General features: G+C 41.9%; 1 protein-coding gene across 1 annotated transcript in view; it reads left to right on the forward strand.

The window, feature by feature from the left end:
• RGS7 (regulator of G protein signaling 7) overlaps positions 1 to 27,845 on the forward strand; it is a gene marked incomplete at its 5' end in the record, with an annotated part of 513,767 nt that overhangs the window by 232,912 nt on the left and 253,010 nt on the right. The window contains one exon of the mRNA XM_080824124.1: positions 6,057 to 6,153. Coding sequence (XP_080680250.1) covers positions 6,057 to 6,153 — 97 coding nt within the window. The remainder of the gene's footprint in view (positions 1 to 6,056; positions 6,154 to 27,845) is intronic.

A 27,845-nucleotide genomic window follows, 5' to 3' on the forward strand; every position in this document is an offset into this window, starting at 1 on the left:
GAGCAGAGAGCCCGATGCGGGGCTCCATCCCAGGACCCTGAGATCATGCCCTGAGCAGAAGGCAGAGGCTTAACCCACTGAGCCACCCAGGCGCCCCTAACCTCATTATTCTTATTTAACCTTCGTTTAGAAACTGACTCTGCTTTCTGTCTGTCACCGCTGAATTCGGAAATGCAAATTGTATCCTTCTTTAGCAAGGCTTCTTGAAGGAAAAAGAATTAATAGGCAGGTTTAAATTATGTAATAGCTGCCACCACCCGATTGTCTAAGATATCCGAGAACCACTCGATTCATCCTTCCCTCTCATAGCCAGCACGTGAAATGATGGCAGCACACGGTAATTTCAAAGTGTGTGCACATAGGAAAAAAAACATTCAATATGCCCATTCACGCTCTCATTTATATTTCCAAATGCCCGTGCTTAATGGTGGATTACAAGAAGCTGGAAAACTTCCTTTGAGATTTTTGATTAATTCATTTCTCCTTCGCCTACAGTCAGGGTGTCTCTGTGTAAAGCTACTGGCTTAATGAAATCAGTCGTCCTGATATTACGATCAAGTTCTGGCAAACATAAACACAAGTAAATTTAATTAAACTCCCATCATTGTTTAGAATGTTATGAAACTGGAAAGGTTTCAAGGCAGAGATTTTTGTTTTCGTTGGTATGTGGGTGTCCCCTGTCTGGCGGGCCCCTTTTGAATAAGTAATGCTCTTCTTCCAAGATGTACCTGCATAATTCGCTTTCTCTTTCATTCCGCCGCGTGTGGAGGCGGGCGCTGTTTAACCTGAGCAGTATTTGAAATATATCACAAACATTGAAATGACATCTAAACTCTTCCAAAGGAAAGGCTAATTATGAATTCCCGGAAAAAGAGCCGTGTGCTGGAGTTCAACGGCGCCTTTTATCTCAGGAGCTTATGCACGACAGTGAACTTGAATCTCACATCCACGAGTAGGAAGACAGCCTCACAAACAGCCTCTGATTTTCCCTCCTGTTTTGAAGGAAAAAATTCCTCTCATAAACCAGCTGAAGAATCCCTGCATGAAATGGAACAAAAATGATAATGTTTTAATTTATTGTCCACTAAGCTCTTCTGTCCCAGCATTTCTGACCCAACCTATTTTTTCCAACGCATGTTAGATAAAAGGTAAACAACAACACACACACACGCACAAACAAAAAACAACCATTTTCAACATCTCAAGCATCTCAAACAATTTAACGTGCACTTTTGCATTGTGTCTCTGAAAAATTAATGTGCTATAAACAAAAATTCAATGCACCCCCTCCTTTTTTTGAACCTTCCCTATGGGCCAGGCATTTTATATATTAGCAACACAAAAATGAGTAAGGTGAGATTTCTTTTTTCAAGAAGTTCACATCTAAGGGAGAAAGGCAGTTATAAGATAATAATTAAATGTGACGATTTTGTAATTGAGGTATAAAAAAGTTTTTGAACAGGTTTTGATAGTCTCAAAACTACTTTGCAAGAGACAATTATTTTACCCTTTAACACACATAGAGGATCAGTTTGCATAGAGAAAAAGATGACTTTTGCAGAGTCCTCAATCTCAATTCAATTTTTTGACCCTTTAAACTTCAAGAGGCAAATTCATCAAGAAGCTGTGAGAGCAGAGACATTTTCACTTTGTCAAAAGTGAGTGCAATCTCATTTCTCCCTTTCCTCTGAATATTATCTTTCCATAGTTTACATAGTCCTTGCTTATATGCAAAAATATTCTTCCTGTCATTTCTTCTAATCAAATCCCTTCTTTTGGGGGGACAACAGAAACCCAGTCTTCTATAAGAAATCTGAGAGAGAGCTTGTCCATTGGGTATCTCTTGTCTACTTCGTGATTGACAGTTGGTTGCTTCTAATAAATATTTGGCATTTAACCACAGCTGTCTTTGCCAGCTGGATTGTCAAAGAAAGGGAAAGGACTTGGGGCTTCCTAGTACAGTGATGAGGGAAGAAACTTATGTTGATGAGGACAAAGATGATGACGATAATGGTAGCATTATGGGTAAACATTTAATTAACATTGTTTCATCAGTCCTCAGCCCTGATAAGGTAGATAATGCTATCATCTCCATTTTACAGATGAGAAAACCGAGTCTCAGAGTTTTAAAGTATCTTACGTGTTCATACAGTTTGCAGGTAGCACAGCCAGGATTCAGACTTACATCTGACTGCCTCCGTGTGTGTTCTTAATCACGTTGCTATTTGCATTGCTATTAAAAGGTGCTGACAGTGGGAAGCCGTCTCTAAAAGGTCCTGGTCAATGTAATGGGCTTATCTCTTTGTCTCTGATAGGGAACTGGCTCTTTGACTTCAGTGAGGAGACCTAAGCAGTTCTAAACACTGATGATTATTTCCAGACTTACGTAATTTTGTAGCTAGAAGAAATCTTACCAATCGTATGCGTCTAACTTCTTACTGGAAGAGGGAAGAAAGTAAGACTCAGAGAGAGCCTCAGTGCCCGGCCATGCCCAGCCAGAGCTCAGTGTTCTGTCATCCCAAGCTGAAATTGTCCTCACCTAGAAATGGGCCAAGAGAGTGGAAACAGCCTAACCCTTTGCAACTCAATGGCACACGGATAAAGATGACAGATAACAGACTGATCAGTCAATAGATGTGGGGCATGTCAGCATCTTCACTGGGACTTTTGTGGTATCTGAGTCCTTTGGCCTTAAATTTGAATTGTCCCAAAGAATTTTGGTACTTAGTGCTGTTAACTTTGCATAAGTCGCATCCCTCTTGCTGCCCAGCTCGCTCTATTAGTTTGTCTGCTTTTAATATTCTCCTTCTCACCTGATTTGCTCTTGCCAGTAGTGGGAAAGCAGATAGATCTAGTGAGTTCAAACCACGCTTAGTATAAACATGAATAGACTCCAGCTGAATGTGGAAGGAAACTGCATTAACTACAATGGATGTGTTTGTATGTAGGTAGGTAGGTATATTTTTTAGAGATTTATTTATCTGAGAGAGAGAGAGAACAAGCAGGAGGGGCAGAAGGAGAGGGAGAAAGAGTCCCGGGCAGACTCCTCATTGAGTGTGGAGCCCAGCGCAGGGCTCAGCCCCATGACCACAAGAACACGACCTGAGCCAAAACCAAGAGTTGGACGCTTAACTGTCCCAGGAGGTGCCCCAAGGGTGTGTTTTTATATGTGGCCTTTGGCACTGATTTTAGCTTCTAGAAAGCAGATCATTCTTGTCTTTGTCTTCCCTTTTGTGTTTTGTTTTGTTGTTTTGTTTTTAGCTGATTCTAGGCCACGGTTAAGTTCATGATGATAAATCATATCTGAACAGAGATAAAAACACCTGACTGCATTTCAGTGACCACACTTTCAGTTTAGAACACAAATCCTCTTTTTACATGGAGTTTAACTTTTTTTCTATTATGGAAATTATGGCTCAGAAAGATTAAAACTTTTCAAGTACAAGCACAGAGCTCACTCTCAGTTCCCGGATTCCTGATCTCGTTCCTTCGGGATCCAGTGATCCAATGAACCGAGAGGTGGTATGACTACAGAGAAAACACCTCTTTCTACTCCTAGCAATGAACTTCAGTTGAGTTCCAATACCACGGGCGATGGTTGCCACATCCTGAGGTGCGGAGGTATTAAGGGGCATCAGAGGAGTTTCCCCATCTGTCTGATCTGACCTGGTTTAAACTGTTAAATGAATAATGCAAGAGTCCGCAGGCTGGCACTAGACAAGGCAAAGTACCTTTTCTTCATTCCTGGACACTGTCAGGTGAATGAAAGGCAAACAGTAACAAAACAAATAGAAAAGTATGACTATTTTCGTGTATCCGTACTTAGACAAGATGTGTTTATTGCATGAAAAGATCTAGCTACTACTGGGCTCCTTGGAGGGCCAATAAAAAACAAAAAACAAAAAACAAAACAAACAAACAAACAAAAAACCCCAAAACAACAAAAACAACAACAAAAAACACTTTTCTTTTTCTGAATTACAAACCAGTTGAGAATCACAATCAAAGCATAAGGCAGAAAGGGTCAGAGTATCACCTGCATTGCTGTGATGATAAAGATATTTTTGAAGAATGTTTGCACAGACATAAAACTCTAATCCCCAAACTCAATCCTGATCCCTTGTACTCACTCACTAGGGCAGGGCTCTTCCGCCAGCAGAGTGGGATGTGGCTTCCCCATTGAAGGGGGATGGGCCCATGACCCATTCCCAACCCTTCCCCCTGGTAAGTTGGCACAATTTCCCTGGAATGGCAGGTGTGAGGCACAGGAAGAGGCAGGGGAGTGAGACAGGGGTCCTCCCTCTACATTAAAAAAATAATAATAAATAAATACAAAAATAATACCAAATATAGATATAAAATAAAATACAAAAAATAAAACAAAAACAAAACAAAACCCCCAAAACATGAGGAATGGGGAATCAACATCCCTAAGCAATGGGGGGGGCAGGTTGTAGACATTTGAAGTCCAAGGTTTATCATCTATGTACGGTGCTTTGTATATGTTGTATCATTTAACCTTAAAATACTTTACTCCCCACCCAGCCCCAACCCTACCCTACAAACACTGAAGGAGTTGCCTGTAATATTATTGTCACCATTTAAAGGTGAGGAAGCGGCCTTAGGTCGCTCACCTTGCTCAAACAAGGTGAACACGATGGTCACAAGCAGAGCAGAGTCCCTTGCAGACCTGACTCGGGAACCCATTCTCCCCACATCTCCAGTCTCTGGTGAACCATTTCTCATGTTAATACATCTGAAAATACTTATCCAGGCAAGTAAGATTTCTTCGTTGAAAGACATTCTGAAACCGTGTTGATAGGAATTTGGTAGTTCACCGATAGAAAGTTTAGACTGTGATTTTGTTAACGTTTGCGGGGGGGGGGGGGATAATTTTAAACTTACAGAAAAGATACAAAAATAGTTGTAGAATTCCCAGATGCCCCTCACACAGCTTCCCCTAACACAAACATCTTCTAGAATCCTAGCAAAATTACCAAAAACAGGTGATTGATATTGGTACAACATTATTGGGTCAACTACAAACCTTACTCAAATTGTACCATGGTTTTCAATATGGACTGTGCCTTCTTTTGAGGACAGCAGCTGTGTTATATTCACTTTCATATCCACTGTGCCCACTGGGAAGTCTGGTCTGGAGTCGGTGATCCAGAATGAGTAAATGATCTGTTTGTGGAGTGAGTAAATGAGTGAATGGATGTTGAGCTCCATAATACGACTTCTGTGTGTTTGTGGACATACGCGTGCCACAGCATAGACACACACAGGGATTGTGATCGGAATGAATGGTATTCAGATCTGAATTCCACATTAGGCTTTGTAAAGTATAGTTCATGACAACGGTGGCAAGTTTTCAAAAGCAGAAGAGAGTGTACTAACTGGAAATAAACAGATACAGCAGAATTCATGAAATGATCAAAAAGAGTGTTAACATTTATTTTATCATGAGTGTGAGTGTGTGTGTGTGTGTGTGTGTGTGTGTGTGTGTGTGTTTCGTGTCACACTTCAGTAAATGCCCAGGCGGGAGAAGCAGCAGTTTCTGGCAATCGGTCTTGTATTTATGGGAAGGTTAAAGAAGCTTACATTGAACCAAATTACAGAAACTCTCTTTCTGGAGGAGAAAATCCACACGGACGCTTTTCAGGCTTCTATTTTCTTTTACACTGAGTTCCACAGAGATAACATTAATGAAGTGAGAATTTTGCTATGACAGTGGTTTCTGACAGCTTCAAAAATAAACACTCTTTTATCTCAACCTTTATACCCAAAGAATGTGAAACCAGGAGAGAGGTAATATTCAAAGCACAGAATTCCTTTTAGTAGCTTATCGGACCTTAAAATGGCCACCTTTCTTACTGTTTTCTCCATCATCTTTTAACCAAACTAAAAATATCAACATGACAAAGTGTAGAAAGGCAAGGTTATGGCATTACATTTAGTTGGGCAAGACTGGTATAAATGTTGTTATGAGAACTGATTTCTCTGAGAAAGTTCAACTTTTAAAAGGCTTTAATTATTTTATTATTGTTACTTAGATGGAAGACGTCATAGCACGCATGCAAGATGAAAAAAATGGAATTCCCATTCGTACCGTCAAAAGCTTTCTTTCCAAGATACCTAGCGTCTTCTCTGGTAAGTGTGCGCTCAGCACAGTACTGCTTTTTTTTCTCTGGCACCTTTGGCATAACCGTTGAAAATCAATTCTCGCCACTCGGTGTTGAAACTCTCTGACTCGTTTGTCCATCACCTCTTAGGAAATACCCATGCTGTGTTCCATATCATGTGAGATCCTTGGAGTGATAGTAAAACAAAACAACAAAGTGAAAATCATGACCTTACTTCACTCCGGGTCAGTGGCAAAGATGTGATGAGCAAATGGGAAATAACAGAAGATTTTAAAGATGTCTGAAGCAACATGGTGTAGATTATGTATAAAATGAGGAGGACGAGGGGTGCGTGGGTGGCTCAGTGGGTTAAGCATCCGACTCAGGGTCATATGTTTAAGCCCTAAGAGGATGAAAAACATCAGTCAGGGAGGGATTCCTGAACAGCTGTGATGGGTGAGCTGAGTTTGGTAAGTGAGGAGTCCTGTCAGCTTCGAGACCTCCAGCTGTGGGTGCAGATCGGGGTGACCGGGGTGAGGATGTGTAGAGAGGGAAATGTGCGGAGAGGCTGGAACAGACGGTCTGCGGTCGGACGATGCGGGTCTTTGAAAGTCAACCCACGAATCTAATTCTGATGTAGGGAGAGTATGGAGAGTCTTCCGTTCTCGCAGAGCACATTATGATGAAGGTGCTCGGGGCAAAATGGCGTTCGGTGAGGGCCGTTGTCACCATGGTATCCAAGGCCTGCGTAGGAAGAGTTTGGGTGCCAACATTCTGACATCCAGGGAGCAAAGCGATAGAGAGGAAAACAGGAGCGTCTGCGCAGTAACTGCCGTGTCGGCTGTAAGAGGACCTAACCCAGTGGGGTTTGGGTTCGTTTTTTAATTGGGTGACTGTGAGACGAAGGAATCCTTAGCAGAAATAGGGAATTCCCGCGGTTTGATTGGAAGTGACTGGAGAAAATGGTGGTGCCGCGTTAGAAATCTGCACTGTAGCCCCAGGAGAGGGGGATGCCCCAGCTGTGGGGCTGAGGCGTGCTGGGCCTGGACTCGCACGGCGCGGAGAAGCAGCAGAATCAGACAGACCAGAGCGTTCACGGCGAGTCAGCAGGGGAAGGACGCTGGGCCGAGCCCGTGGACGATTGGCTCGGTGGGGTTCCGGAGCCAGGGTTCCGTGGGGTTCCTGAGCAAGGCCTCCTGAGCAAGGGTTCCGTTGTGCTTCCTCGTGAACAAGAGTTGAAAGAAGGATGATGGTCAGCAGACCCTCAGCCTCGGTGAGAGGGTAATGGGACCAGAATACGAACAGGCAGGCCCCGTTGTTGGGGTTTGGGGGCTGCATTGCTCTTTCATGAGTGGGAGAGAGAACAGGGACCAGACGGGACATGCGGTCTCACGAAATACACCCTCTTTTTCCTGCCACTGCCTTTCATGTCCACTTTGTTTCAGTTTCTTGCTCTCCTCTGATGATGGCCTGTGTCATCTCGCATCCGGGGCCTTACGCCATCTCCTGCCTTCTCACTGACTCACTTCCTGACTTCTGGGTCATTTTAAGATGAAATTCTGTCCATTCTTTTAGAAGCTAGTTCTTAGAGCTCTTTGGAGAAAACTATCCTGAGCCTTCATTCTCTGTGCTCTCAAAAACAAAAAAACGAAAACCAAAACCTTGTGATTTGCTTCACTCATAGCAGTTATTATGCTCTACTTTGGCTTATATTTTTGTATCCTGTCCTGTATCCCCTAGAAGATCGTAAAAGCGCCTTGGAGTCAGCGACTTGCAGAGTTAACTTGGTACCTAAACCCAAACATGAACATGACTCATATTCTGATTACCAGTGAGAGAAGTGACCTCCTTCAGTACCCTCATGCAGAGGCTGCGCACTGAAATGCAGTCAGAATCCAGGCAGATAAGTGCTGTGCGTTACCCAGCCCTCTGCCCCGGGAACTATGGCCGGGTCCCCCGTGCATGGCCTGTGAGAGGGCACAGCAGTTCAGGAGTGTTTGATGACGAGATCTGTAGACACAAATGGCCGCACAAGAAAAGTTTAGCTCCTCAGATTAAGCGAGACTGGGAGTTTGAGTTAACCTGTTTTCACGGTGAATCTAAAATTTTTGGTTGAGTTCTTCAAGGAGCAATAAATACCTCGCTCTACCATTCCCCTACGGTTCCATAAAATTTCATACGGCTCCGATGTAGCATCCTCCTGGAAGAACGTTCAACTGACAGAATTAAGGTCTTAACTAAAAAGTAAGATGGGACATATAGATCGAGAAGGAACCAGGGGGCTTGTTTGCACGTTCATTGGCATGAAACAAGGTAGTTCTTACATAAGGACAGTACCAGTGACATTTTCATATTAATGTAATGAGTTTCTAATTATCATTCTGTGTTTCCTAGAGACTTTTCCTGAGCTCTGCTTCCCGGCTTGATGATCTGTTTTGCTGCAGATTTAATTGACATAATAGTATTAACGCCTAGTATCTACCAACCTCTTTGTCGCGATAGCCCCGCATTATAACGGTCTGAAGCCCTGTCTACTTCACTAGCAGCTTTTAGTCTTTGGTGGTAATTTTCCTCCCCGGATACTTCTTACAGGGATGAGGGATGAATCCCCATGTCCTTTGGTGGCTCCACTCGCCACCTGCTGCTTGCTCTCCCGCCTGCCCGCCTCTCCCTCCTCCCTCCAGGCGTGCCTCAGGGTCTACCGCCGAGCTCCTGGAGAAGTAGCGCATCTGCTGACGTCACACCCCTTAGCAGAACTGGAAACCGATTGTGGCGAATGAGTGACGTCATGTGGGAGAGGAGGGTGGTGGGCGTCTCTGGTACTGTGAATCCGGTTCTCTCAGGTTTCCCACTGATGCTCCCTAAAGCCTTGATGCTCAAAACATGGCCCAGGGACCAGTAGCGTCATCTGGAAATTAACTTAGAAACATAATAGGTGAGCCCACCCAAACCCACCACATCAGAACCTCAGTTTTAACACCGAAGCGTAAGAGTAGGGTCCCAGGGCTGCCTGGGGCTCCAGGTCAACACCTGTGTTTTACCCAGGGCACAGGGTGTAGTGGCCAACTTGCTTGTGCGGATCTTTCTAGCACTTTCAAGGGCCCCGATTATTATTTGTTTGTTTGTTTGTTTGTTTTTTATTTTCTACAATCTGGTCTCAGTCAAGCCTATCCCAGTCCATTAAATGTTTTTTTGTTTTGTTTTGTTTTGGTTTGGTTTTGGTTTTTTCTCTTGTGTTTGTTTTGCTTGGGGGAAGGAGAAGGGATTTGGAAGAAGAATCTGGTTCCTTTACTCCCCACCCAAGAACCTGCTCAGCATCTCAGGTTGTGGAGGGATGGGCACTGTCCAGCGACACCTGGCAGCACCGGTGTATGACGTATATGTCACGGTGGCCAAGGAAGGCCCCCACCTGCCTCTGGTGAGAACAGCAATGATGAGAAAGTGATCGTGCCATCCTACGCTCTCACGACATCGGAGATCCAGACCCCGATCCCATCAAAGAATCTTATGACACAGATAATATAGATGTGATTTGGGCTTTGGGGTTTTCATTTCTTTACTTTATCCCATCCTGATAAACATATTTCCTCCAACTTAACATCCAAGCCTTTTTTTTTTTTTTTTAAATTATTTAAGTCTTAGAACTTTTAATTTTGGCTTCCTGGTTTCTGTAGTGCCGAGATCAGGGGGAAAGTCTTTGAATGAATCCCCCATGCTAATCCTTGAACTGTGGGGTAGGAGATAGCTTTGGGTGGAGCGATCACACTGTTTCTCCCCCAGACTGCTTTCTCACCCACGGGAGTAGCTCAGGTGGTTCTGACGGTGGTGTGCGGCCGGACACGTCCTGTTTAGGGGGTGAGCTCAGGGGTAAGGGCCGACCAGAGCCTGGCCTGCCAGTTCTCTTTCCCGGGATTCTTTCTGTTTCGTCTCCCAAACTTCAGCTCCGTGTGTGCGTGTCTGGCACTGAGATGACGCAAAGTTGGGGACTGGATAATGGGCCGGTGCGGAGGGAAGCGAAGTGGACCTGTCTGATGCTTGAGAGCAGTGGACCAGGGGAGGAGAGAAGAGGAGGAGATGAGGCAGAAAGTCCTGGGTGTCTGGTGGCTTTGCAGCCCTTGTCCCAGCCTTCTGGGACACGGTGCTGGGACCTCACACGCTGCGGTGGGACTGCACAGCCCCTCCCCCACCCCAGCACAGACACAGACACACACACACACACACACACACACACACCCACCCCGTAAAACCTCCACCTTTCGTTTTGCTCAATTCTTCACTTCCCTTTTCTGTTTCGGACTTTTCCTGCATCTGGAGCAGATTCCGTGGGGAGGTTCTTAGGAATGCAAGGTTCCGAACCCTCCCTGCAGGTATCTAGGGCTGAAATGCATCCAGGCAATCGGTATTTCCGAGCTGAAAATATAGGTACAGATGGGATTGGGGTCTTCTAGTTTTGGGGACCCAATAACTATTTTTCTTAAGGATTTTTATTTCAGGTAAAATTTTTATTTCAGGAATTTTATTTCACTGTTTTATCTACACTACCGGGTTTTATAGGCTAATGTTCTAATATTAGCGGGAAATAGACACATTGCGTATATGTTGGTGTTCAAGGTTCAACTAAGTACAATCAGCTCAGGTGAGTTCTCTTCACAACAGTTAAAAAAGTCAGTTGTGGGGGGCACCTGGGTGGCTCAGTCATTAACCGTCTGTCTTTGGCTCAGGTCATGGTCCCAGGGTCGTGGGATCGAGCCCCACATTGGGCTCCCTGCTCTGAGGGAAGCCTGCTTCTCCCTCCCCCACTCCCCCTGCTGTGTTCCCTCTCTCACTGTGTCTCTGTCAAATAAATAAATGGAATCTTTAAAATTGGGGGGAAAAAAGTCAGTTGTGGGAGCAAAACTGCTTAAATGCCTTCACTTTGTAATAGGATCTTCAACCAAGAACCCTAATTACACGTCCTTAATTGCCAAAAGAAATATCTTTATGAGGTTTGGGTATAATGATGAAGAAGCCTTTAGAGTAGGCAGAGAAATGATTATTTACATACTACTTTGTTAACTTTTGCAAAATATAAATCAAGGGCATTTACATCAGGTTCATTAAGTTGCTTAGGAGAGGACCCATAGGTCCCATATATTTGTTAAATGATAAATACTAAGAAAATTTTGTCTTTGAAGATAACCTTGACTTTTTCCATTTTTTAAAACAGTAAGAAATGTGTAACCTGTATTTTCCTTTTCCCGTTTCCTCTAGTTTCTAGGAAGCTCATTTGCTAAATTGAACATTTTATTGGTACTTTCTCACCTCACTCCTCACTGATGTATGACTTTCTTTTTTCTTCGAATTGTTTTTTTGTCTGTAAAAGACAAAAGATAAAAGATCACTGTTGTTGTTTTCATCTGGGGTCTATTTGTGTGTCTGAAACAGAAAGAATGGGAGGGATTAATACTGTAAATAGCTTTGAGTCATGTTTTGAAGGTAGATGAGAATCCAGAAGTATCTGAGAAGCGTCTGTGTACTTACAAGTTGTTCTGCCCAGAATCCTCACCATTCAGCTGGGGCTACATCTTGCCTTTGACCTGAAGCTCTCCATCACAATAGGAAAGATGAAGCTCAAATATTATTGCAAAAGAAGCATCATAAAAGTGCTCATGCAATTTTTATACAATTGTGTCTTCAAATTGGAAAAAATAACTATGAAGCTAAAAATACAATATTTGTAGATTTTGCTGAGGATTTTCTCTGAATGAATCTCATAAGCTTTATTCCTGTAACTATTGTCCTAGAATTCATATCCTGTAACTTACAGTGTTTATTCATCTCTTGCCTGAAAATCTTCGGCAAGGCAAACTATGACACTCACATCAGCCACAAATCCTTTGTATTTCAACTCAGAATGGAAGCAGAATATAGATCCAAATCCAGGTGGAGCACAAGCCTGTGGATAAGAGGAAATGATTAATTTTGCATTTTTCATGCCATTTGGTCCATCTTTGATAGTATTTACTACTATACCATTTGCCGTGGCTACATGCATATCTGAATGATTTAAAACTGACAACGTAGTTTTTCAGGTGCTTAAGATCAAGATGTTGAAATAGGGCTTTTTTTTTCAGTGCTTTATTTCTGGAAAATACGTTATAGTATTGAATATTATTTGCATGTAGATTTTTTATTGATTCACAATCATGGACACTTATAGAGTTTTAGAGTCTAATAAACCAAGAACATCTAACATAGGAGATGTTCATTAAATATTTGTTAAGTGGGTAACTAATAATTATAATTTTAGAGGAAATATTTGCATTCAAATGGATTGTGAAGGGAGTTACACTATTGTGTGGCTTCATCAACACATGGGGATTATTTGGATTTTTTTAAAAAAACTTTTCTCAGTGTTTTTGACCTCTCAGTTGTGTAAAATTTTGTCTCTAGAGTCTAATGATATTATCTTGATTTATAACATAAATCACAAGAACAAGAACCTGGGCACGAATTCCGTGGTGGTTTGAGATGGGTCTCTAGATTTCTATTCGTTAATAACATATTACACAGGCCTCAGGAGCCTCTTGTGTTGCGGACATTTTGCCAGGCCTGGAGATACGGAGGCGTAAGACATTGTTTCTGCCCTTGAGGAGGCCACTGTCCAGTGAGGAGACAACAAGGTGAAATAATTTTTGTGACAGGATACACCCCGATTGCTGAGAAGTATGTGAAGTCTAACCCGGGCTCTTGCGGTCAGAGACATTTCTTGGAGAAGATGACATCTGAGATTCATTGTGAAGGATGAATCAGAGTTAGCCAGACCAAAGGGGAGCAGTTGTTCAGAAATTCAAGGTGTGAAAGGGTCGTGTAAGCTCAAAGAACTTCCCAGATTGCAGTGACCTTGACCCAGGGTGAGGCATGTGGGGTCTAGAGGGGAAGTCAGAACTGAAGGCAGTAGCAAGAATCTTGAGGGATCCAACTTTTATCCTGTAAAGAGTCAGGGGCATTTGGTGATTTTTAAACAGGGAAATGGGATCACCAAATTTTTTTCATGGTGGTTTCTCTGGGGAAAATGTAGGGAGTAAATACCTGTAGAGAAGGGAGACAAGGTTGGGAGCTGGGGCTGCGGTCTGGAGCAAAGATTACAACAACCTGACCCACCGGGCCAGTGCAATTGAAAAAAAAAAAAATCAGATGTATAAGAAATTGTGAGGGCTTAGAAGGGACTTCATTAGTTCAGTACCAGGTTTCAAGATGGGGGCTGGTGAGGGGGAGGGATTAGTGAGAGGCCAGATTGGTTAATCAGGAAGCCACTGCCTGCAAAGATACCCATATTTATGACCTGACAATGAATGCACAATGATACCTTCTACACACGAACTGGAAAACACAGGAATTTTCTTTCTCTCTATTTTCGTGGAGATGATGGAGAAGTGATGGTAAGTTTTGAACACCTTGAGTTTCAGATCCTCACAGAACAACCCTGTGAAATGTCGAGCTGTTGAATATATATCTATATCTGGAATTCATGGGTATATAGTAATACAACGAGTAGATGAGATCTAGTCTGGGTGGATGGTTGGTGAGAAGCAGAGTAGATGAGATCTCTTCTGGAGTTTTGCATGGAAGGAGAAAATCAGAGGACCAGAGATGGACCTCTGTGGAGCAGAAGCACTTAGGGCTGCACAGAACATGTGGCTCATATATGCTTGCTCTTTGACTCCTGGCCTGCAGGACTATTGCCTCAGTTCACTTTGGGTAGCAAGGGAGATGGGTTCAAGATGAACCATAAAGTCCTCATTTAAGTGACTGGGCATCACACTATTCTATGTCTGGAGATCTGACTCTGAGGGATAAAGACTCTAGTGGTTTTCTTTGAGAATCAATCAGCACATGAAATCTAAACTCTCCCAATCAATCTGCTTTATTCAAAATGGGTCATGCTCTATGCACTATGGAGGATTGCGGGATGAGGCCACCGCTGTGTTTATGATAGATAAGCTTAAAACCAACACTTGGCCAAACCTCAGGTAATATCTCTAGAAATACCCACCACCATCTAGATTTCAATTATTCTAGATCGTGATGAAATAAATAAGCCTTTGCCTATTCGATGAGTCCATTTCCTTCAATCAGTTGACTGTGAAATTACTGGGTTTCCAATGTTATTTTCTGTAGCAAGAAATAAACCAGAATTCTCTTCTCAATTTTTTGTAAGTGGTGTAGGTTTTCATTAAACCTGAATTGGACCATGCCCGTGAAGCAGTCCACTGAGATCAGAAAAGTCTGCAGGACTGCCTGTTGGCAGCCATCAAATAAAAATATTCCCATTAAATTAGGTTATTTAACATATTTGAAGATTGAACTTACTGAACAAATTCTCAGGAGCCAAAAAGGTTGCTGCCTATTCTAAATCATCAAGCACTGTATATGGAGGGGAATATGGTAGAAATTAGAGGGAGTTCTGCTCAGCCATTTTGACATTTTGTGTATTTCTATCTTTTGTCTTTTATTAGCTTGAGAAGGTTCTCCATCACAAGATGTTGATAACTATGGGTTGAATCTCGTTGCTATCCTCCTTTTGCCACTTAATTCCATCCCTCATCGGAATCGGTCACTTTAAACATGCTCTCGTATCAATGACTTACCACCGATTGGCAAGACCAAAGTTTGCGGTCAGAAAAGTTGTCTAATAGTCTTTATGTTGTGTGGCTTTGACTGGCCTCAGGTCTTTTTTGCGTTTTAAGCTGCTTTACCTATGTAGGTATTAGTAACATTGGAAAGCTGTACGTATTCAATGTAGACAACTTGATGACTTTGGAGATAAGTGTAAACCAGTGAAACCATCAGCAGTATCTGTGCCATAAGCATACCCATCACCTCCCAAAGTTTCCTCCTGTCTTATTTATTTATTTATTTATTTATTTATTTGGGGGGGGGGGCGGTGATGAGAATATTTAACATGAGAGCTACCCTCTTAACAGATTTTGAAGTACCCAGTATTGTTGTGTTTAGGAACTGTGATCTCCAGGACTTACTTATCTTGCGCAACTGAAACTTTGTACCCTTTGATGAGTACCTCTCCACTTCCCCCTTTCCCCAGTCCCTGACAAGCCCTGTTCTACTCTCTGCGTCTGGTTTGGCCAGGTTAGACTCTTCATATTCATGACGTCCCGTATCTGTTCTTTTGTGTCTGGCTTATTTCACTTAGCATAATGTTCTCCAGGTCCATGCCTATTGTCACAAAAAGTCAAGATTTCCTTCTTTTCCAAAGCTGAATAATATTCTGTTGGTCTCAGGCTTTAAGACTCAGAAAAGTATTTTAATTCTCTGGAGTTCATTGTGACCATTTTTTGTTTTTTCCCCTCTCTGTCCTACTCTTCCTCTCAACATGCTTGATATCAACGGAAGTGACATGTTGAGTCACTCCAATTGCATAGAAATGGAAACTGTGATATTTTACCATCACTGGATGTGGAACCACTTATATTTTATTATTAATTTGATTATCTAATAATGTACACAGTTCTCTGTGATGTCTTAGTCATGTATATGAAAACTGGGCAGTATATGTGTGCTTAAACATCAAGTTGCCTTTGGGGCATCTGGGTGGCTCTGTCAGTTGAGCATCTGACTCTTGGTTTTGGCTCAGGTCATGATCTCAGGGTGGCGAGATCAAGCCCCGTGTTGGGCTCTGTACTCAGCATGGAGTCTGTTTCAGATTCTCTTTCTTCCTCTCCCCCCCCCCCCCCCCCCGCATTGTCCCACCCTAGTTGCGCATGCTCTCACTAAAATAAATGAATAAATAAGAAGATCAAGTTGCCTTTAAATGTCATAATTAAAATATGTCCTGCCTCTTTCCCTTTATTCCTCTAAGGGTCCTATGCATATTTACTAGTGTCATGGAGGCCCAACCTGTGTAGGTTTAAACTTCCCAAGTGGATAGTTGCAGAGGTAAGAAGAGAAAAGAGCAAGCTTGATCAGATATGCACTAGGCCAATGCAAGTTTTAGTAAGTACATATTTTGCATCTAAATGTTTTTGAGAGAAACTGTCAAAATGGCTTATATGACTTAACCCAACCCTGTTTATATTTAGAGTCAGTTTAAAGACAGTAAGGATGAGTCATCTCGAATATTTTTCTGTGGAGCCCATAAGGCTAGCTAGGTAATTCTAAGATGCCTCTAAATGTCTAAGATGCTCCTTTCTGAAACTGACAGCTTACTGTGAAATATATATTTATTTTTTTAATCTACCATTGGAATGGCTATCATGGGATATACAGAAATTCAGAAAGAGATTGATTTTGAAAATAATTCTAAAATATGTTGGCAGAAATTATACTTGTCATATCTTGTTTTTATGATACCCCCAAAGAAAAGTGGAGAATGCAGAGGGGAAATTCATGCATGGTAAATAAAAAAGAAAAATGTACTCTAAAAATATTGGCAGTTCTTAAAGTTTAGTTCTGAAAAGCAACCACCACCACAACAGCAACAAGTGCTTGGAGAAAACAAGAGATGTTAACCAGATCTGCCAACCTGAACGTGAGCGTGTGCAGGAAGCCCATCCTTTCTTTGTCATCTTCTCGCCACACCTCTCTGATCAAATGACGAAGTCGCGGGTGCATGGTAACTACGTAGTCAGCCAAGCCGGGGAACAAGAGGAGAGGCTGGGCTGTCACATCATCAGCGAGGCATTTAAATTATCTTTGCCGTGAAAGATTCTTCACCCCCTCTTGGCTGTCACTCTTTCCTTATTATAAAATAGCACCCACACGTGATTAGAAATAGTGAAGAATCTAATCTCAGCCGCTTGGACTCTCTGGCATAGGTTCTAGATAATTATTTTTCTGGAAACTCCGTACTACTGGGAAATGATAAGGTTAGACCTTTATTGCGCTCTCGCCGTATTTGTAGAGAAATGATTTCCTTTATAATATGGGTGGACCAATTTAATATGACCAACATAAAAGGCAAACTTTTACTTATTTTCACCAGAATGCCAGAAGAAACATTACAAATTGAGGAATATCCAGATGCTTTGATTTTGGCTTTAGCTTTTTGGATAGATGTATCGAGTAGGACCAGGACTTATTTCTTTTTCTGGGTAATGGGAAGATAGTGGTTCCCTGCTTCCCTGTAGGGCCTTCTGAACATCTGATTTTGCTATTTTATATTTTAAGTGAATATTATTGTGATTGGAATTGGGTTTGTCCTCCAAATAACTCCATTCCAGGGTATGAAAACTCTGTCTGAATACAAAAGTGTGTCTGTCAAAGTCCACACAGAAGACTTCTCTCTGACCGCCAGCCATGTTGGTTGTCTAGAATAGTTCTGTTGCCTTATCTTTTACTCAGAATACCATAGCTTTTCCCTATGATGTCCTCCCTAGATGAGAACCTCTTTCTAACATTTTATTGCTGTATGACCAACAGCATGTAAATACATCTCTGGAGAGGGATTTCTTTACTTAAGATTCTGAACAGACCTCAAGAGTAAATCATTAGCAGTGGGCCAAAATGAGTAATTTACTGGACAATACCCCTGTGTCTACAGATTACTGGATTTCTATTCTTAAGGAGCACCCTAGAGAGAGCACCTCTAGTTCTCCTATCCCTCCCTAGGAATCTGACAGGATTCCTAGTTAAGTACAGACTGAATGGGCAAACATGTCACCAAGATTCTACCAGGAAATATTGAGCCTCACTGATACTGTAACTTTTTTTAAGATGTCATGAAAGAGCAATTGGTATACTTTATTTAGAGTTTCCAAAAATTATCACTACATTTCTACCAAAAAAAAAAAAAGAGAGAGAGAGAGAGAGAGAGAGAGACTATGCATGGCAATGTTGGGACTATTTTGGCCTGGTTAAGGGATAATAGAAAAGGAAGAAAACATAGTATGGCCATGAACAAACAATGTTCTGGAGGTCTGGAGAATCCCAGCTGGTGCTGAATTTTATCTTAGCATTTAAATGTTATCTTTATAGGCATCTAGAGTCTTCAGGTTTACAGATGATGCCAAATTGTACTAAAAAGTGAAAATTTGAGCCAAAAAAGAAATTCGAAGATGAGAATGCCAGGATATGTGAATTATCATATCATTATCACCAGGAATGAAAATTATCAATACCAATAAGCTTTAGCCACATAGAAAGTAGTATCGTTTTAAGAAGTAACACAAAATCAATCTTTAGGAAGACAGGCTCAGTACTACAGTTGAGACCCATGCAAGGACAAGAGGGCCACCAATAGTCTGGTCTCCTAAGGTCACTGCTCCACTGTGCTCCTTCGATGAAGGAGACCAGATACAGTTTTGATTAAGGTGCTTAATATTAAGAAAGGGGGAGGAAATTGGACAGAAGGTGAAAACTGTGCTACCCACATTCAAAACCAAATGAGTATGAGCTTCTCAGAGTTTGGACAATTTCATGCCATTAATCAAACCTCAAAGTCAATGACAGAGTTTGAAAAGAGTCAGTACAAGGGCGTCCCTTAAAAGGTAGCTTTTACATGAAAGATATGAAGAATTTGTATGGCCTCAGTAATTACAAGGTAGAACTTGTTATTGGTCCTGTGTTAAAAACAGTTCAAAAAGGGTTAGATAACTAGGCATAGTACATGCCCAAGAGATAACAAGAAAAAAAGAAGGGCTATTTAGCCTTTTTTTTTTTTTTTGATGTTGATGTTACTGGGAAACTCACTAATTTCTGCATGTGATATGTAGAAAATGAACAATAATAAATGGAGACATTATTATAGTTACTTTATTATTATGATTTTTATTATCCCTTCTAGAGGTTTTGTTTAGGCCCAGATTTGGAATTCTCTTCCCTGCTAGGTAGCTAAGCTATTGCAAGACCAAGGAATTACCTATATCGGGAAGCTCTGTAGCTTCCGATCCAAGGTTTTCCAAGTATGTGCTTAAAAGCTATTAGTTTAAGTCCTGTTAGTTTCATCAAATAATAATCATTCTTCACATTCTCAAGGTGCCTTATATCTCTCAATACTCTTTTTTTTTAATGATGTTATGTTAGTCACCATACAGTACATCATTAGTTTTTGATGTAGTGTTCCCTTATTCATTGTTTGTGTGTAATATCAATACTCAATACTCTTTACTGTGTCCTATCTTTTATTCCTCACAACAAATAACTATATATATCAGAGTGAAATCTTGGGACACAAAGTTTTGTGAGTAGCTCTTTTCATATCTTATCATAGATTATTACGTACTGATATTGGCTTTCCTCCTTAAGTAAATCACATTTTTACGTTCTTCACTAATCTCTGTGTTATTATAATGTCAACACTCAGTGAGTTGTGCCATCTGGACAATTACTGAAAGAATAAAATAGTGAAAGTCACAGGCAGGCTTGCAGATTTATCTCGGGAGATTTCACGGACGCAGACGTATTAAATTTACATTTCATAATAATCCGCTCTGGAAATTATTTCTCACAAATGTCATCTTTTCTTTAAGTCAACAGACCTGAAAAGCTTAATTTTGTTCCTTGGTGAGTTATTTTCTAAAACCCTGGAAATGATAGGTTGCTAAAGAAAAACCCATTAAAGAAGAGCTTACTTCTTTGAATTAATCCATTAGCACGGCTTTCTTTGGAGAGAGAACCAAATTCACCCTAGAGTTAGACGGTGAGTTAGGATGACACTAAAGTCTTCATTATCCCCGAGTGTGAATAAATCTTGATGACCGAATTGCTGGTGTGGGTGTATTTTGTGAAATAACGAATTGGTACACATGTTCAAGGTGCAGCTGTCACCTACTGCTTTGTGCCGTCTTTTTATCCTGATGACACCATCTGGTTTTTCCCCTTCCCCTCTCTCTCTCTCTCAGAACAGATGGAGAATGACTCTAGATTCTCAGCTCCCAGAATTCTAGGATAGAGAGCTGTCTCATCCATACTGTCCCCCATTCCGCCCCATCCCTACACCGACCGCCATTTATCATTCGTATACCTGCGGATTTTGCTAGCACTGTGTTCTTCTTCATGAAATTTATTTTACCTGCCATTTTATCCTCAGTGGGCATGGATGGGATTCTTACCAGAAGCTGTAAGCATCTGGCGAACAAGAATAATGTCTCCTTTCAATCCGTATCCTCCATGCACTCAGTGCCTGGTACCTAGAAGACAGTCAGCAAATGGTCATGACTTCTCATAGGACAGGGGATGTCCTGGGCATTCAGGTACATTCACAAATTTCACTTCTTGATTCGTGGGCACTGGAAAGAGCGCTCAGTCTAATCATTTGCTCTGCTGGCCTCTGGCACTGGACCATACGTTTATCTCAGCGGGGAGCCCTAGAAAGATGGCAGCTCGGCTCTGCTGTCTATTACTGCCTTAGATGGGTTTCAAGATGGAGAATCAGGAAATTGAACACAATTTTCAAATTCCTCCAAGGTCCAAAACACACTCGATTTAAATGTTGTTATTGGGTTTATAGTGAGTTTGTAGAACGATGGACATTCCCATATTCAAGTGTAAATATTCTTCAGAGCCTGTCTGGAATAGTGGAAAGAGTATAAACTGGTAGGAAAGAGACCTGGATTTTAGTCTCATTTCTCCTGTCCCAGAGAGGAGCACTGTACGCTAAATGACAGTTCTGGTTCTGAGGCATATATGGATATGAATCCATTTGGGTCAAAACAACTATCATAGCAACTACTAGCATTTATTGAGTTCTTACAATGTAGTTGGCACTCAGTCAATATTAACTTTTTAGATGTATTATTTTATATATCAGTGTCCTTACAAAGGTAAGAAAAAGAGCAGGTCAATAACTTGCCCCAGGTAATGCCATTAGTAAGCAGGAGAGCTGACATTTGAATCTAGGTTAACTTAATAATGTGTCTATATTTGTACATATCATTATAATATGTATTATATATGTTATTATGATATATAATATGTATTACATAACATATGGCTCAATATTGTATATAATGTATATCACAGTCTGATTCCCTGAAATAATTTGAATTATTTATCCTTCCTTATTTCATTTTGCATCAGCTTCGAAAATGTCTCTTTCTTCATAGAGAAGTCAGTCCAGTAAGAGATTTGACATGAGTAGTAATCAAATGGCTTTTCTTTTTTGGTTTCAAGACTTGACTGCAAGTATCAGTCTGCTCCCCTCAGGACACTGGTGCTTTCTTTGGTAAGAAAGTGCCACATTCTCTTAGGAGACAGGAGCAATCCGTGAGGGAGGAGAAAAACGACATGCCGACTGACCTGTGCTGAGGAAGTGTGGTGTGGTGCAGAGAAACAGAACAGAAAGGAACAGAATGGTGGCTGCAGGGCTAACTGTGCACACTTCCCCGGGGCCCCTTCACTGGACCAGAAGCACTGGACCCTCCCCCTTTTGCCCTCCCTTCCTCCCCTCCCCACTGAGAGGCAGACACAGGAACAAAGTATCCACATTCCACAGCAGCGTGACCCTCTCCTCCCTCCAGATACCACAATGATCACATTATGCAGTTTTCAGACTTCTCGTTCTTTATTATTATTATTATTATGTTCAGTTAGCCACTGTACAGTACATCATTAGTTTTTGATGCAGCGTTCAGTGATTCATTAGTAATGTATAACACCCAGTGCTCACCACAGCGCGTGCCCTCCTCGGTACCCATCACCATGTTACCCCCTCCTCTCACACTCCTCCCCTCTGAAACCCCCAGATTGTTTCTCGGGGTCCATGGTCTCTCATGGTTCCTCTCCCTCTCTGATTTCTCGCCCTTTGGATTTCCCTCCCTTCCCCTGTTGTCCTTTGTGCTATTGCTTATGTTCCACATACAAGTGAAACCAGATGGTAATTGTCTTTCTCTGCTTGATGTAACTTCATTTAACATAATCCCTTCCAGTCCCATTCATGTTGATGCAAAAGTTGGGTTTTCATCCTTTCTGATGGCCGAGTAATACTCCATTGTATATATGGACCAGATCTTCTTTATCCATTCATCTGTTCAAGGGCATCTCAGCTCCTTCCACAGTTTGGCGACTGTGGCCATTGCTGCTATGAACGTTGGGGTACAGATGCCCCTTCTTTTCACTACATCTATATCTTTGGGGTAGATACCTAGTAGCGCAATTGCAAACTTGTTCTTATCACTGATCACCACGGACCATATGTGTATCCTCGTTAGCCACTTTTTCTCTTTCATTTATTCTCTGGGTCAGATTTCTCCTAACTCATGTCATTTGCATAACCGTTCCACCTGTTTCCAGGGAAACAGCTGTGCTTTCTGTATAAATATAAGATTTTTGTCCTAACTGCCCTTTGCCACATTTCGTTACAATGAAAAAATTTGGGGAGTTATTTTTCAGTTTCTTCTTCAAAAGTTATGGACTAAGTTATTTTTTCCATACCAATCCCTTTTTTTTCCTCTGTACCCAAGGACTCTGTTGAGAAAGGAGAGCAGTTGATTGAAGAGGGTTTGTTGGAACCAGGGGGAGTCAGAAGAGGAAAGTTACAGGGTTGGACTTTTAATTTGGTCTCTAGCCTGTGCTGTGGGATGGACTTAGAGCGTGACCTCTCTCTTTGGCTGGAGATTGGGGAATGATTTACACAAGGTCCCATTTTACCCTGTGAGCAAAAATGACAGTTTCTAAAACCACAACCTTTCTTTTGTGGCATTGGAGTTCCTCACTGAGCAACACTGTCCCCCGTGTTTATTGCAGAGTGCTGAATTCCCATGTGAAAGTACCTAATGTTCAAAGAATTACCAGGATGTACATAAAAATCACTTGGCCATTAAGTGTAGCACAGATGAGGGACAAGATGTTCTTGCTTTAAACAGAAACTGTACGCTCAAGATTCAAACTAAATAGATACTAAATTAAGCCCAGAGATCACTTTAATGTGATTTTTGGTCTAATTATCATTGGTATAAGCAAAATAATTCTCACCTCATACTACTACTGAGAATTTAAACTTTAGTAATCATCCAAACCTAAATGTAGTGGGAACGCCCGTGGATGGAGGGTCGCGTCACCTGCTCAGAGATTGCCCCGTAAGGCATCAAACCAGAAAATGTGAGTCGCAGCCATACAGAAATTCCTGTGAGAACAAAATTTCACACTTGACACAATGAGGGAGGAAGGTAAGACGATATGTTGTTAAGGGCTGAATTGTTTGTGCCTTGGGGTTCAGAGGGGAGGGGAGCCATCAGTCAGCAGGGGCTGGGATGGTCAACAAAGAGGAGAGAGATGTGGAAGCAAATCAAGAGTATCCTAGGAGAGACTCGGTCTGAGAAGCGTCACACCTGAATCAAATGGAAACATCTGTCCCACACATCATGGCCGCTAAAGATCACCCTCTGGGGTCCTCCGGGTGGGCTCCCCACGAGCCCTGTCATCTCAGGATGGCTTTGCATGCTCAGTCACTGTGAGTTGAAATGGAAAACTGCCAACTTCAAGTGAATTTGGAGCCGAGTTTGGTGATGGATGTACCATTCCAAGACTTGGAAGATGCATTCAGAGGAGTTGTGCTGATGATTTAAAACGTTTGCAAGGAAGCCTGACAAAAGTTTGATGCCAAGAATCACTGGCCTCTTGGTCACACCATATAGATGGCTATCTTAAGGTGACGAACTAATCTAGTAGCTCTTTTCGAAAAGGACAGTTTTCATGGCCTGCACATCTGTCTTTGTGAGATCATGTGCTTTTAGTGACCTTCCTCTCTCAGAACAAATTCCCTTTCAGAAATTTTCTAGGACCCATATGTGGACAATACCGAGGTTAGAGAGGACCGGATTGCACATGGAAAACCTGCTTTCTCATTTCCTCCCCCTTTTCAAGGACTTGTTAGTATAGCGTTAACAAGCCCTGGGTATAAAACCTTTGGTTTTTTAAGCTTTTTGCTGCCAGGCCTATTTCTTCTCTTAGCCTAAGCCTTAGAAAACCTAAAAAGGGAGTTAAAAATAGAACTAACATTTTCGTTAGAAATTTAAGGCATCTTCCTCTTTTGGATGAGAGCAAGGTTTCCTTTAATATTTGACTTTTTCCCCTTCTCTTTTCGGCAGCCTTCAGATGTACCAATCTCATTGAAGTCATTCCAGGCTGAAAGCACTTTATGATCAAATACCAGAAAGCTAAAAATAAGTATCCTACCCTCTCTCTAGAGGTCACTGAATATTTCTCTTAACCTTTCTGGTCAGGTGGCCTTTTGGCAGGAGAGGGATGTTAATGGTTGATGTGGTGGAAGATCAGTAAATAATCCCAAAATAGCTGCACTCAGACCCAGCCCTCGGTGCTAGGCGGTCTGGCTTGTTGAAGAACTTAAGGAGTTTTTGAAAACGGTGACGCAGCCCAAACTCCAAGGCCAGTGTTATCTTACAGCAATTAGTAGCTATCGTATTTGATGGCTCAAAAGCCATCCCTTCTTTTCTTGGCACCACTGATTCGGATTTCCGCCGGGTAACTACCTCACCACGCTCTCAGTCCACGTGGTGTGAGGGAGGACAGCCTCATCCTTGGATCAAGGGTGAGGGGAGGGAACGTGACTCAGGCTCGGGAAATCAGAAACTCGCGGCTGGTGCTTTTGCAGGAAAAAAAACTCTCTGTTCCCACGTGTTGCTAAGGTGGCAGATGTAAACCTCGAAGAGAAAAATGTCTGGAAAGGAAGCTAGTGCAGAAGAAAGCAGAGCCATTTGCTCCTGAAAACAACTTTCAAGCACCTGGATCCAGTGATTCCTAAAACTTATCAGCTACCGAGCCGGTAAATTCCCACTTTACTTAAGTTAGCTTAACCTGCTTCTCTGGTCACGAGCCTAGAAAAATGCGTTCCTCATAATTGTCCTCAAATCTCAACTGTTTCCCAGAGCTTCTTTGTACCTGGCACCAAACTTGGGTATTTTTTTTTCCTTTGGGTGAAAATTTCCTTTTAAAGTGGCCTTTTTCCGTCTTTAGGTTGAAACACCAAAATAAAGCACCATTTTTTCCCCTCTTAAAATTAAAACAAGCTAAGATATAAAGACAGCTAATCATCTGCTTCTGTCACTGGGGTCTTCGGCTGCCCTTGATTTTCTAGTTGTAACGATTCAAACAATCAAGACGGCGTCCATGAAGGAAAATCAATCCCATTGGGTATTGGCCATTAACTTTTTTTTTTTTTTTAAGATTTTATTTACTTATTTGACAGACAGAGATCACAAGTAGGCAGAGAGGCAGGCAGAGAGAGAGAGGAAGGGAAGCAGGCTCCGTGCTGAGCTGGGAGCCCGATGCGGGGCTCGATCCCAGGACCCCGGGATCATGACCTGAGCTGAAGGCAGAGGCTTTAACCCACTGAGCCACCCAGGTGCCCCTGGCCATTAACTTTTGAACTATCTGACTGTAATCTGGTTTTTGCAGCTCTCTATTCATCCCGGATGCTAAAAACCAACCCTAGGGATGAGCCTGGGTGATGTACACTCTTGTTCACACTGTAATTTTGCAGACTTTAGAATTTTGAGACTTTCCAAGGGGGTTCCACCACAATATGGATCACAGGAGGCAAGAATCGTGGGGTTTTTTGTAGTTGTTGTTTTTTGCTCTCATATCCAGTCTGTGGTCCTGATACGGAATATGTGCTCAGAAAATATTTATAAAGCCAAACTGGTCTATGTGACTTTGTAGTCGGAAGTATACATTTGTCCTCCCCGGCTGCCTGTTTACTGAGAGTTCTCATTGAGCACCTCCTAGGGTCGAAACGCACACGTGACCCGAAAATCAGAAGGCGCGCTGCCCCCGACCGCACTGGGACTTTCTCATTATACTTGGAAGATTGGCATGTAGAATTCATCTTCTGCTCTTCCTCAAACACACGAAAGTGGCAATAAAGGAATGTTTAAAAGGCATTCATCCACACAGACAAGGAGGACAGGCAGGAGAGAAGGAAAAAATGGGTGACATGTGCAAATTTTTTTTTTCTGGTTTTGGAATAAAGGAAGTGATGGAGGAGAAGTGTCCACTCTCCGCAGAGTAGACTTAACTGTAACCCAGTTTCCAACAGTGGACGCCAGTGGCAAATGAGCCAGTTTGCCCCCACAGGACCTTGTACCGTGGAAGACTTAGTTAAGGAGTAGGGCTGAAAAAAGATAGAGTTATTGGAAGAATGGGTCTAGAGAAACTGGGCCCTACACAACCTTTCAGCGAAGTCAGAGTTTTATTTTATGGATACTTGGGGGATCTTCTGATATGAGAATATCAGGTCCAGTAAGGAGGGATGGTGTAGAAAAGGCAAGTAAATGGAAATCTACGTTACTGAACTTCAGCTTTGGTCCCCCTTCCCCGGCCTGCTTCCTGAATACTGACAATCATCTGCAGGCTACCTAGCAGGGATCTTAGGGAACACCCATCTGAAGACATTTACTGGCCCTAGAACAGTGGCCTTCCTGTACTAATATTTGTTTCAGTCCTAAATTTATTCGGAGATATAAAGGAATAACAGTATACAGAAAGACAGGTTCACACATACACGTACCTGGAGAAAGGTAATGATTCAGCTTCAGTAATTCAGCAAGTATTTCTTTGGAGTTGATAACAGTGCACATCCTGTGGAATCACAAGTATAAGAATTTCTAGGACTGGCTTGGAAGGGAAGTATATGCTTTTTAAAAAATATATTATTATTATTATTATTATTATGTTCAGTTAGCCAACATGTAATACATCATTGGTTTTTGATGTAGTGTTCAGTGATTCATTAGTTGTGTATAACACCCAGTGCCCATCACCACATGTGCCGTCCGTCCTTAATACCCATTCCCCAGTCACTCCATCCCCCCACCCCACTCCCCTCTGTAACCCTCAGTTTGGTTCCTGGAGTCCAAAGTCTCTCCTGGTTTGTCTCCCTCTCTGATTTCTTCCCATTCAGTTTTCCTTCCCTTCCCCTGTGGTTCTCCACACTATTCCTTGTGTTCCACATATGAGTGAAACGGTATGATAATTATCTTTCTCTGCTTGACTTAATTCACTCAGCATAATCTCCTCTAGTCCCACCCATGTTGATACCAATGTTGGGTATTCATCCTTTCTGATGGAAGCATAATATTCCATTGTATATATGGGCCACATCTTCTTTATCCATCCATCTGATTAAGGACATATCAGCTCCTTCCACAGTTTGGCTATTGCAGACACTGCTGCTATGAACATTGAGGTGCATGTACCTCTTATTTTCACTATATCTGTATCTTTGGGGTAAATACCCAGTAGTGCAGTTGCTGGGTTTTAGGTAGCTTTATTTTTAAATGTCTTGAGGAACCTCCATACTGTTTTCTAAGTGTCAGTACCAGCTTACATTCCCACCAGTAGTGTAAGGATTCCTCTTTCTCTGTATCCTCGCCAACACTTGTTGTTTTCTGTCTTATTAATTTTGGCCATTCTAACCCATGTAAGGTGGTATCTCGTTGTGGTTTTGATTTGTATTTCCCTGATGGCTACTGATGTTGAACATTTTTTCATGTGTCCATTAGCCATTTGAATGTCTTGTTTGGAGAAGTGTCTGTTCATGTCTTCTGCCCATTTCTTGACTGAATTCTTTGGGGTTTTTTGGGTGTTGAGTTTGAGAACTTCTTTATAGATCTTGGATACCAGCCCTTTGTCTATAATATCATTTGCAAATATCTTCTCCCATTCCATGAGTCACCTCTTAGTTTTGTTGACTGTTTCTTTTGCTGTGAAAAAGCTTTTTATACTCTCTTTTTTGAATCAGGAGAGCAAATGATGGAATTTAATACC

The sequence above is a fragment of the Martes martes genome (assembly GCF_963455335.1).
Source record: "Martes martes genome assembly, chromosome: 15".
In the NCBI taxonomy this organism is placed as follows: Eukaryota; Metazoa; Chordata; class Mammalia; order Carnivora; family Mustelidae; genus Martes; species Martes martes.